Raw genomic sequence first — 11,185 nt, 5'->3', positions numbered from 1 at the left:
GCAATACTTAACTTTGGCCACAAGGGATCACTCAATCAAAACAATAACAAAGGACCCAGTTTGATGAGGTTGTGAGGCAGCGTGGCATCATGGGAGTTCTTGTCTTCACAACCATTGCTGATGAAAATTTACCTCATTGTCATTTATTACAGTTTTACCTCTATTTTCTTTATTTTAACAACATGCTTCTGCTCATGTTTTTAAATTGTAAAGCACTTTGTTGGTTGTATTGAAAAGTGCTATACAAGTAAAGTTTTTATTATTAAAATATATTACATAGGTCTAATTTTAATGAATAATTGTTCTATATTTAAAGGAGAATACATTGATTTTCTTTTGGCAACTTTCAAATCTGAACTATTATTTAACACGCCTGTTAACATTGAGACATAATGTTTGTGGTCATTTAACAACTGTACCACATTCTCTTTTCTGCTGTGGTTTGGTCTCCAACAACTTCTGGGTGAAAACAATATCCAGCTCTTCACCTTTTAAATGTTTGATTATATATTCTTGAGCTAGTTACTAGAGTTTGAAGGAGCTTCTTTCCTGAAAACTGCTTTAATTAATGAACCAAACTGTGTTTAATTATGAGTCGTAAAACCAAAACAATGAGCTGAAAGACACTGCAAAGTGATAATACAAAGACAGAAGAGTCAGTTGTGCCAAAGCATCTCTGTCCCGTGTCTCTCCCTCTCACTCCCTCGGCTTCCAGTCCCTCATCCTAAACATCTCAGCGGATGATTTATGTAGCCGTGTTGCTCTGTGACCTCAAAATCCGCCCCATCCATACCGCACCTGTCACCGTGCCACTGCCTGCGTGCTTACTGAAAACCAAGCCATCCGTGCAAAATGGCAATTTTCCACCCACCTAGAGAATAAAAAAAGAATCCAATCCATTCAGAGGCAATGCGAGGAAAACTCTGTGATATGTAGAGCAGGTGCGCGAGGGCTCGGTGCTCCGCTAACGAGGGAGCAGAGCTGCATGCACCACTGACCACAACATCTGTCGTTCGTGGGGGTGCAGGGTTTTGGGTTTTTTGCCTCTGCAACACAGTTTTACACAGCGAGAGACAGAGAAGATGATAAAGCGCTGAAGATGGATGCAGATGGAAGGTGCTAGGCCCTAGTTTCGGCTTGGGGCAAAGAGTTTCCGTGGTGCGGCTCCGTAGCATATGATGCACGAGAATCCGGCGGGAATAATGAAGAGTTATGCTCGTCTGTCTGGGCCTGAAGGTGAAGCCCGGTCTGACCCAGTTCATCATCCCAGGTGGGGACCCTAACAAGCTCATCAGGCCTAACCAACCCGAACGGACTTCTAATTGGCAGCGTTATGATGTCCCCCGAAAGTCAGAGTGCAGGTTCCCGTGCCAGGAGTGGGATAGGCTGCCACTTCCTGCCAACAGCAGGTCACGTGACTCGCTAATGTCCCTCTGTGTAAACAAAGTCGCGAAGAGGACACGAGGAACTTCCTACATAAGCAAAAGCAAGAGTTTGATAACCTATAGAGGGGAAATGACACACAGGAGAAGGTCAGAGAGCTGGTTCCTGTGCCAGGAGGCGGCCGCTCTGCTATGAGTTGATCCCTTTTTTAAAGATGATTTGAGGCTGATTTATTAATCTGTAAATCCCCAGAATCATAATTAAACCTCAGCATAGCAGTGATGTTCATCGTCTCCTGTAACTTTACATATTTTACATTAAACCAGACACACGTTACATTTAAATATTCAGCCAATAAAATGTTTCAAACTATAAAGACAGTGGTAAAGATGCAGCAAATTGACACGTCTCAATCACTATTTTTATCTTCGGCCTGAACACAATCATTTGTTTGAATACTGTAAAAAATGAGAAGCAATGACATTTAAGTAGATTTTTCATGGCAACCCCATTTCCTATAGTGAAATGCTGCCACCTACTGGTCACAATGCAACGGTACAGCCAGTATGGAAAGACGAACTGTCCATGAATCTGTGAATTTTACTAATGACTGAAACTCATGATTTCTTATGTCAAAGCTACTCGTCCACACAGTGACCTGTTGGTCTTGTTTCATGTTAAATTTGTATAATGAGAAAGAACAAAGACACATGGAGACATCACTCGGCCAAAACATTTCTCTTTTTAAAGTGCAATGAAAGATCAATTAAATGAAAGTTGATATGATTTGGATCTATTTAGGACTTCTTAAGGTTTGAATGTTATACTTTCACCCATTGGAAACCATGCACTCATTAATCCTATTGAACCATCAAGTTTGAATCCCAAAAAAACCACATCACAGAAATTCAAAACCCTTTTATCAGTTTTGCAGACAAAGATTAAAGTATTTACATGACGTATGCATTTGCCGTAACAATATAAATGCAAGGTGCTGTATAGAAAGATTGAGTGGAAACAAAAAAATGTAGAATAAGAGTCTATTTACAAAAGAATCAAGGAATAAACAGTAAAATAAATCTTATAAAAGCTGCAAAGGCAGAACTACTCAAATCTAGCCGTCCCCTTCAAACCAATGGTATCAGAAAAAAGAAAAAGTCTTATAGAATCAGAGCAGTAGACGCTTCGGTCACTCTGATTTTCCACACAGTGTTGTGAGTTGATTCTGTAAGAGAGAGAGAAAATGATGAGAAAAGAGGCTCCAGAGTGACGCTGCGGTTAAAAGTCCTGCAGACGTGATCAATACACTGTACCTTCAGCAGTCGAATGCTCCTCAGGGCAGTTTCATCTAGCAGCGACAGATCGACGGAGTCCATCTGACTGGCCAGCAGCTGAACGCTCTGGTCCAACACAACACAAGACAAAGTGTTAGTGAGTCAGTCGACAACAAAAGGTCTGGACGTACCAAAAAAGCACAAATTAAACCCATAAGTAAAACCTCAACATAAAGAACAGGATCAATCTTAATTTCATAACTGAATTCCCACAATAGTATTATGATCCAAAAACCACTGTTGTATATCATTACATTTGATTTTCTTGGCCCTTTTTTTTTTTAACCAGTCTGCCCTTTGTCGACAATTTATCACATGGTCTAGTAGGACCCAGAGCCTGACTCACCTCTCCGTTGCCGATGGGGACGTTGATGACGATGTCCTCGTTTCCTGCTGCAATGGGAGAGCCATTGACTGAAATGCTATAGACCCTCTCCTTGTGGCGAGGAACTCTCACAGCAGGGGTCTTAGGAAGCCTGAGGGGAGAGAAGAGAGCCGTGGTGAGTAACGTGAGCCCCTCGATGAGGATAATGTCTCCGGTTTAGAAAAGAACACACAAGCCACGAGAGAGTAAATTTAACAAGATGGCCCAATACAAGAGCATTTCAAATTAGCGAGATAGCCTTCTAGAACAGGTCTCCGGTGCCCATAGTATGTGAACAAATCACACTCACAACACATCTGGTCGTCCACATCAACACGTGGCTAAAAAACAATTTTTTTTCACTGAAAGTCCTGAAAGAGTCGACCACTAACGTTTACCTCGGGTCGAAGCGTGGCGTGACGAGGGGGGTGGGTCCCATCATCATTGAAGAATCCATCATGCTCCTGGCAGGCGTCACCAGAGGTTTCCTGCTCGATCTGAATCCACACACACCTTAGTGTCACACACACATGGCATAATAAAGAGGGGGGGGGGGGTTGTAAAAATCAGAGAAGGATGATGTCGTACCGTCTGATGGAGGTGCTCTGCTTGCTGACTGCCAGCGCCTTCGCTCTTTTTGATGTAGTCGGGGGCTTTCTTGTTGTTTTCCCCTGAATTAAGAACAACATCCCATATATTCAATGATCAACTTGGCTCTTAACACTCAGTTGTGTTTTCTTTCTTTTGTATGTAAACGAATGAAAACCAGACACTAACCCTCCTTGTTGTATTCGGGCTGTTTTCATCCTCTGAGCTGGATTTGGCTCCAGCTTTCTTCTTGGATGCTGCAGAAAAAATAAATAGATTTAATTATTCTGCAAAAATCATCCATCTTATCCAATTATCCTCATCAATGGAACTTTGCTTTGTTAAAGTGAACTTTATTATTATCAGAACGTACGTTTCTTGACTGATTTCATAAGGACTGCGTGATCCTCGGCCACGACGCTCTCAACAATAGCAGCTTCCTTTTCTCTCTGTGAACAGACGTGAAGGAAACACTAAAATCAGTGTTGAACTCAACACAGGATGAGCCTGACAATGTGGAGCCAAGTCTGCAGACACAATCTAAACCTTGTGTCACTGTGAATCAGGAGACGTGGTGTGAAGATCATCAACTCACCTTTGAAGCATCCACCTCCGGTGACTTTGGTTTCTCCGGCTCTACAGAGACAGAGGTGGGGTAAATACTTTGAATTACACAAGGTCAGGGGTGTTTAAGATCTTTTCAGCAAGAGAAATCCAAACCCATCTAATACTTGCAGATACCCTGAGACGATTTAACATTTCAAAACAGAAGCGTGCAATAACATTCAGGGCCATTAAAGTGTAATAAGCTTCTGTGGTTATAAAAGTCCTTTGGGTTTTCTGGGTTTACTCACTGCAGTGCTCCATCCAGGGCATCTGCCTGACGGGCCTGGGCAACTTGATCAAGGTCATGTTGTAGCTGTTGTCCACATCTTTCAGCAGCTGGTTGATCTTCTCCTTCAGTTGGCCCACTCTGGTTTTCACTAGAACAACAGCAGGTGATGTTGATGTTGAGGAAGCGTCACAGAAAACAAAACCCAGTAGTTTATAAAGTAAAATAAAGATAATAAGAACCTGCTGTACAGAAAGTTAGAGAAACAACATCAGCATCAGTTTGTGGATACCATTTGTTAACAGTACAAACTAATGCGAGGAATCCTTAATGGAATACCTATTGGTTGATATATTAATGTGCGACAACATTTAATATTCATCTCACATTGTTGCTCTTACATGTCAGGATCTGTATCGCCCTCTAAGATCTGTTTTAATACAACACCACAGATCATCACAGACTCAATAAGACCATAAATCTGCATTTCTGTCTATTGCTCTGATGGCTTATTGTACATATTTATATTTTTCTGACTTTTAGAAAAGAATTTTACTTTACAAGGACTGTACATCTGACAATACGCGCTTTGATTCTGGAAGTCACTATTCTGCATATTTATTCACCTCAACTACAAATACTTAAATACTTAAAGTGAGTATTTACACTTTGTGCCACTTTCCACATCCAGTCAATCACAGTATTTATGGTTTTCATTGATAAAAACACACCAGATATCGATGCGGATGCTTTTATAAGGTTTCAGTGTTTGTTTTTAACATCTTTAACTTTAACTATGATGACTCGTGTGACTCTTTAACGTCATTTCAGTGTCTCTGAACTTTGACATGTCTAAGTTCTCCTCCATGACCGGAGCTCCATACTCACCCTCGCTGTCGAAGTCCTCCAGGAAAGCCTCGAGCTTGGCGGACCTGGGGTTGTTCTTCCGCTGCTTGGTGGTTCTCTTCCTCGGCGCCATGTCTGCAGGAACACGGGGACACAGGAAGTCAGTTTACTCACGAGTGAACAACGACGACGACACAACCACCCGGACTCCATTGTTTATCTTTATTTAATCGCAATGGACGTTAGCGAGCTAGCCGTTGGAGCTAGCTACTTAGCATGAGCCGCGTCTTTCCCGGCAGATACACCCACTTTCCTCGGTGTATCACTTCATCCACGAGTACAAGTACTTCACAACAACTCAACCTGTTGTGTTTCACCAGCATGGTGTGTGTATTTGCGGGTATTTCGTTACCTGGTTGTGTTTTTTTGCTGCTCGGGACTCTCGGCTCTTCCTTCTTCTCGGAGCAGTTTTTCAAATCTACGCGCGGGGAGGGACCAACATCCCGAATCAGCCAATCGGGACGCGCGTTCTCTGTACGTCGCGGTAAATGCAGCTCTCGGCCAATCGTAGTGCGTTTTGACGGCGCCTACGTCAGAAGACCGGAAGTGGTGTTCAGAGCAACATGGTGGAAATGTGATGTTTTCAGCAGCAGCGTAAACACAGTGTTAAAGGCTGAAATGAGGCGAATTAACGATGTTATTTTATCTAAAACTACAGGAACATGTTTTAAATACCATGATTAGTTTATTTCATTCACGCAGGTTTCTCTTTTAAGTGGATTTATGTGTAAAATCGGCTCCTGAAATGTCCAAACCCGCGGTATCATCAGTCCATCAGGCGCTGAGGAAAAGCTTCAAGACTGTGGAGAGCAACCAGAAAGTGTGGAGGAGTGTGTTGGCGGAGTGCGGCCCCCTGATGGTGTCTCTGGGGAACCTGGCCGAGCAGAGCAGAGCCTTGTCCCGCATCCGCATCTCCGACACACCGCTGAGACACTTCCCCGACCTGGAGGAGCGTCTGGGCTTCAAGCTGTCTCTGGCCACTGACACGGTCCTGCTCCGACTCAACGAGAAGATGTGAGTGAGTGGGATGAACAGTGCAACTCAGAGTCAGAAGTTACACTTGGAAATCCATATTCATGTGCAGCTTTTTTCATTTGCATTGTTTTTATCCTGGTTTAGTTTGAGATTCTATTGTTTTATTGTTTTTATTTGCTGCTTCTGCTTAGTTTGTAGATTCTAGTGTTTATATTTCATTCCCTCTCATGTGCCTCATGTTCTGGAATGACAATAAACCTTCTTGAATCTTGAAAATAGTAATGATGTACAGACTCTCATCACTGTATAACAAACATAACTTGTGACTGAAATCACTAATTAAACCAGCAGCCACGCAGGGTCACAGTCTGACACAGGCAATATGTTCAATGGACCATTGCTGAAACCCAGTTTCACCCTGAGATCAAAACTTCCCATTTTTGTGGTGATCATGATTCAAATTTAATGTTGATTATTGGTGTTCTTTTGTAATTTTTCTGGCTTATGGCACTTTTGGCCATTGACATATTCGACAAGTCTTATTGTCCCCAAATGAAGAAATGCTGCTGTGTGTGTTGTCCCTGTTTCACTGGCAGATGCCACTGGTGTACCACTCTTGTTATAGCATCAGATACTACTGGCACACCATTGGTGCACACCAGTGAGAGCACATATATCACACATAGATACTTCATCATATTTACACACTGTTATTCTTGCATGTGTCAGGTTTTGTTATAGTTTGAACATGTGAGCAGGACATATTTTGTATCTATCCATCCATGTTTCAGCCCATGACTCCCTTCCTCCCTCTTTCCCTCAGGTCCTCGCTCCAGTCCGTCCGAGATGCCATCAGCAACCAGGTCGTTGTGGTCCTCCAACTGTACGAGCAGAACACAGACAGTCTGGATGTTCTCACTGTAACCGAGCGCTCGCCAATCACCCCGTCTATCGCCGACATGCTGGAGTGGCTGCAGGATGCCGAGCGTCACTATCGGCAACAGTATCCTTTTATGTATTTGTTTGCATTGGGTTTTGTGTTTATATTTTGGGCTTTGTTTTTCCCCTCAACTCATGTGTTCAGATTCCTGAGGAGGAAAACGCTTCTTCAGATGCTGAGAGCCGACAACCTCTCTCTTTTAGAATCTGCTCCAAACAGATGGAAATCCTTAGAGTCTCCGAGTGCAGAAGACGGCATCACAGGTAACATGTCCAAGGATTAGGTTGGGATTAATGTTGATATATCAAATCATAGATCTCATGTTCTCTTCTACTATTAAGATTTTACTTACTTTATAAACTAATATTGTTATTGTGTTTTCCTTGTTTTACTGCAAAGCATTTTTAGCACTGTTTTGTGCTCTGAAAATATAACAGAAGTATTTAGCATTTGAAAATACATGTTATTCTATTTGACAGGTTCGTTTTTATGGGTTAAATAACTTTAAACATTAAGTAACAACTATTTTATTTTCTTAAAATTACTGTTAAAGGGGGTTTGGTTTTCCTGACTTGACAAACAAATGCTGTAATATTGATCTAAAGCCACTTTGAGTAACTGTTTTAGTTCAAGCTGCACGTAGACCAATGGTAGACAGAAATCTACAAGTCATTTTCTATCGCTGTCAGTGTTAGTAGTGAGGCTGCATATTAATAAATAATGCTGAGGATTTGTAGGTGACCTAATTATTTCTCTGTCCTCTTTTAGATTCACTTTGCAAAGTGTCCTTCTTTGTGGATTCCGAGTGAGGACAGTTAAAAGGACCATAAGTGGAACTTGAGAATTTGGAAGAGAACTTACTAAATGTACGTGTTCAACTTGGATGGATGTTCGGATGCTTTTATTTAGTCTGATTAACGTCTCCAGATCAGTCCGAGGACGGGAAGTATCTGTGAGCACCAGACTGTAAACACCCTCAAGTAGTACTACAAGATGAAGGGGAGAGAAACCACGCAAGGACACTGTGGCACCACTTCATACTGAAATATGAAAATGACTTTCTATCCTCTGTGATGGCAAAAATGACCCAAAGGAAATATATTTCTCAGGGAAATCCAACACACACAATCCCACTTTACCAAACTCGTTTTATTTCACATTTCTGATGTTTGCAAACTTGGTCAAGGCTTTACGTGTGGTCTCAGATGTGGAGGTAATGACATTGTCAGAGAATAAATATACGAAATCACTGCATTCTTCACAACACAGCCATCATTAAAGCCATCTTCACATTCATACTTGTTTTGTGAAATGCTGTTGATTCGACATTCAAGGCATCGGGCTCTTTTCAGGCACTACTATAGATCACAGTGCAGTAAAAGTCAAACTTCACACAAACAGGAATGTGTTTAAATACTGAAGACAGGTTTAACCATAGAAAGAGATAAACAAACTAAACAAAATATAAATTGAATATATGATAAATATATAGATCTCGATTTGTAGCTTAAAAGTCACGGACTTCGAACCTGGGACAGGAAGTTTGGGAAAGAACCAGAGATACAGTTTTTTACCAGCGTCATCTTCCCCCTCTCTCTTCCTATACATACTCCTTCAGTGGTAGACTGTTGGATGTGATGGGTTTTGGGGGATCTGGTGCCGAAGCGGGTGAATTAGCAAAGCTCCGGCCGATGTACCCTCTGCGGTATCTGCCACTCCTCTCCATGAGGGGGCAGGTGCTGCTCAACACGGCTCCACTGATCATGAGGATGACAGCGGACGCCCAGCCCAGGTAGATGGCCTGACCCAGCTCCCTCTTGTGCATCAGGGGCACGTTGGGGTTGTAGAAATCCTGGATGACGGTGTTGGCGGTCCAGGAGATGGGAATCAAAACGCACAGGCCCGTGAGAATGAAGAGAACCCCGCCCGAGAGCGCAATGCCGGCCTTGGCCCGTCGGTCGTCCCCGGCGCAGGTGGTGCACTTCATGCCGCAGCAGGACACGGTGCAGGAGAGCCAGCCCATGAAGACGGCCAGGCACATGAGGGCGCGGGCCGCCTGGATGTCCGGCGGCAGTGCCAGCATGGAGTCGTACGTCTTGCACTGCATGTGACCAGTGGTCTGGTAGATGCAGTTCATCCAGATGCCCTCCCATTTGATCTCCGAGGTCAGGATGTTGCTGCCGATGAAGGCCGAGACCTTCCACTGGGGCAAGGCCGTGACGGCGATGGCCATGATCCAGCCGGTCACCGCGCAGGTGAAGCTGATCAGCTGCATGCCAGTGTTCACCATGACGACAACAACCTCCTTGTTGTCTCACAGCTTCTCCTGAGCAATCACCAATATCTTATCTGTTCTGTTGGTGGTGAGATTTTCTTCTTGTCCGTTTGTTCTTCCAAGTCCACTTCTTGGATTGACTCGTCTGTCTATTGTCTGGCTTGTCCTCGTCTCTTAAGGTCCTCGCCACGCTCTCACTTTGTCAGCAGCCATTTCCTTCTCTTTTCCTTTTTCTCTTCAACATCTGCTCAATTCTCTGGGTTATCCAGATGTAATCGCCGGCTTTCTCTCGAAAGTCGTCCACCTTTTCAAAAAGGATCAGAGTCTCGCACACTTTTCCCCTTTTTTCTTTCCACTGCTGAGTTTGAGTCAATGCATTATTGAGTAGCCAATAGCTGTGCAGCCACCTGTGACAGCCCGCAGGAGCAGGGATCAATCAGACATTCACTTTCCAGGCCTTGTGGGGGAAAAATGGATCTCAGCCAGGCTGGATTTTTAGTGTAAGAAGATGGTTCCTCTGCCGTCTTCTGTGCTTCGAACCCAGGAGGCCGACTGCTGAGCTGCAGTGTATTTCAATCCCACTCTCCTGGTTTGGTGTAGCCTTACCTACGTGGACGAGACAGATAAAACCTGATACTTGGGTTCAAGGCCACTGATGCTGCTGCGAGTGTCTCCTGTCACAACCAGGTTCAAAACAGTGATGCTTGATTACACAGAATAAAAATCGTCCTGGCTTTGTTACCTCGAGTCGACAGAAATCCAATGTTTTGTCCTCTCGGAATAAATAAAGGAGATAATCCACAGGAGAAGAACAATCGGCCGCACAAGTCAATCAAAAAAAAAAGGTTCTTCCGGTGATTTATTTGAGGTTTCCAGAGGGAAACAACCAGCAGATCTCATCAGCAGACGCCGCTGCCGCTGCCAGCTGAAGTGCGTCCTCAGTGACAATAAACACGCCGGGGTCCAAGCCTTGACGAGGCCACTTCAGACTTCAGCAGCCGCTCGGCTTCACCCTCCCCCCGACCGCTTCCTCTGGTATCCACGCAGCCCAAATGGGTCAATCCAGTTCCAGCAAGAGCATAAATAACAAATCAGGGCAGCGTAGAGAGACTTGTAGGTAAACGGAGCATCAGGTCACTGCCTCCCCATCTTCAGTACGGTGACAGTGACGGTCAAACCTGCGCAAGCTACACTGAACCCCAGGAAAGCAACACACAGGGACGCAGGAGGGAGGGGAGAGAGGGCAAAAAGAGGGTGAGACAACAAAAGGAGGGTGAGGTGGATGGAGCGGCGTCTGTAGGTGGATCAGTTCACACAAAGACAACACAGGGGGGCCTCGACAATGGGGATTACACCGCTTGTGTCGCTCCGTGCCGCACAAACTCACGCATATTTTAAAGAAGCTTTCACAGAAATTAGCTTTCATTTGGCCTTTTTGTCCGACGCAGCACTGACAGCTTTGCAAAGTGGGGTCAGAGTTCCTCCGACAATGAGGTCGACAAGCTGAAAATCCACAGGTTAGACCTAAAAAAAAAGTAACAGGCCATTGTGTCGTGACAAAACCCTGGATTTTGAAGCGTTTTGTGTT

General features: G+C 44.0%; 3 protein-coding genes across 3 annotated transcripts; 1 reads left to right on the top strand and 2 right to left on the bottom strand.

Moving 5' to 3' along the window:
* Positions 1-2,286: 2,286 nt before the first annotated feature.
* cdca8 (cell division cycle associated 8) lies at positions 2,287-5,879 on the bottom strand. Its single transcript, XM_035183488.2, has 11 exons — positions 5,760-5,879; positions 5,390-5,482; positions 4,524-4,652; positions 4,265-4,305; positions 4,043-4,118; positions 3,859-3,926; positions 3,670-3,752; positions 3,480-3,578; positions 3,064-3,193; positions 2,697-2,783; positions 2,287-2,608 (listed from the first exon to the last, which is right to left on the bottom strand). Exons 2-11 carry the CDS (start codon positions 5,478-5,480, stop codon positions 2,573-2,575), a joined length of 840 nt encoding a protein of 279 aa, XP_035039379.1. The 5' UTR covers positions 5,481-5,482; positions 5,760-5,879; the 3' UTR covers positions 2,287-2,572.
* Positions 5,880-5,923: 44 nt separating this feature from the next.
* Positions 5,924-8,618, top strand: c19h1orf109 (c19h1orf109 homolog (H. sapiens)). The gene is made up of 4 exons (XM_035183490.2): positions 5,924-6,421; positions 7,206-7,385; positions 7,467-7,585; positions 8,091-8,618. Exons 1-4 carry the CDS (start codon positions 6,153-6,155, stop codon positions 8,129-8,131), a joined length of 609 nt encoding a protein of 202 aa, XP_035039381.1. The 5' UTR covers positions 5,924-6,152; the 3' UTR covers positions 8,132-8,618.
* Positions 8,454-10,936, bottom strand: cldn35 (claudin 35). Its single transcript, XM_035183489.2, has one exon. The coding sequence runs from the start codon at positions 9,610-9,612 to the stop codon at positions 8,923-8,925; it is 690 nt and encodes a 229-aa protein (XP_035039380.1). The 5' UTR covers positions 9,613-10,936; the 3' UTR covers positions 8,454-8,922.
* Between the last annotated feature and the right edge of the window lie 249 nt (positions 10,937-11,185).

The sequence above is a fragment of the Hippoglossus stenolepis genome, chromosome 17 (genome assembly GCF_022539355.2).
Source record: "Hippoglossus stenolepis isolate QCI-W04-F060 chromosome 17, HSTE1.2, whole genome shotgun sequence".
Classification (NCBI taxonomy): Eukaryota; Metazoa; Chordata; class Actinopteri; order Pleuronectiformes; family Pleuronectidae; genus Hippoglossus; species Hippoglossus stenolepis.
Note: the sequence above shows the minus strand (reverse complement) of the source record. Positions and strands in the feature narration are given on the sequence as shown.

What these genes read in the sequence shown, in the direction of transcription:
- cldn35 (XM_035183489.2), bottom strand. Translation starts at nt 9,612, where the DNA reads ATGGTGAACACTGGCATGCAGCTGATCAGCTTCACCTGCGCGGTGACC.
- c19h1orf109 (XM_035183490.2), top strand. Translation starts at nt 6,153, where the DNA reads ATGTCCAAACCCGCGGTATCATCAGTCCATCAGGCGCTGAGGAAAAGC. An exon ending in CTCCGACTCAACGAGAAGAT is followed by an intron (nt 6,422 to 7,205) that starts GTGAGTGAGTGG and finishes TCTTTCCCTCAG; the next exon opens with GTCCTCGCTCCAGTCCGTCC. An exon ending in TGCAGAAGACGGCATCACAG is followed by an intron (nt 7,586 to 8,090) that starts GTAACATGTCCA and finishes GTCCTCTTTTAG; the next exon opens with ATTCACTTTGCAAAGTGTCC.
- cdca8 (XM_035183488.2), bottom strand. Translation starts at nt 5,480, where the DNA reads ATGGCGCCGAGGAAGAGAACCACCAAGCAGCGGAAGAACAACCCCAGG. An exon ending in GCCCTGGATGGAGCACTGCA is followed by an intron (nt 4,306 to 4,523) that starts GTGAGTAAACCC and finishes CTGTCTCTGTAG; the next exon opens with AGCCGGAGAAACCAAAGTCA. An exon ending in CGGAGGTGGATGCTTCAAAG is followed by an intron (nt 4,119 to 4,264) that starts GTGAGTTGATGA and finishes GTCTGTTCACAG; the next exon opens with AGAGAAAAGGAAGCTGCTAT.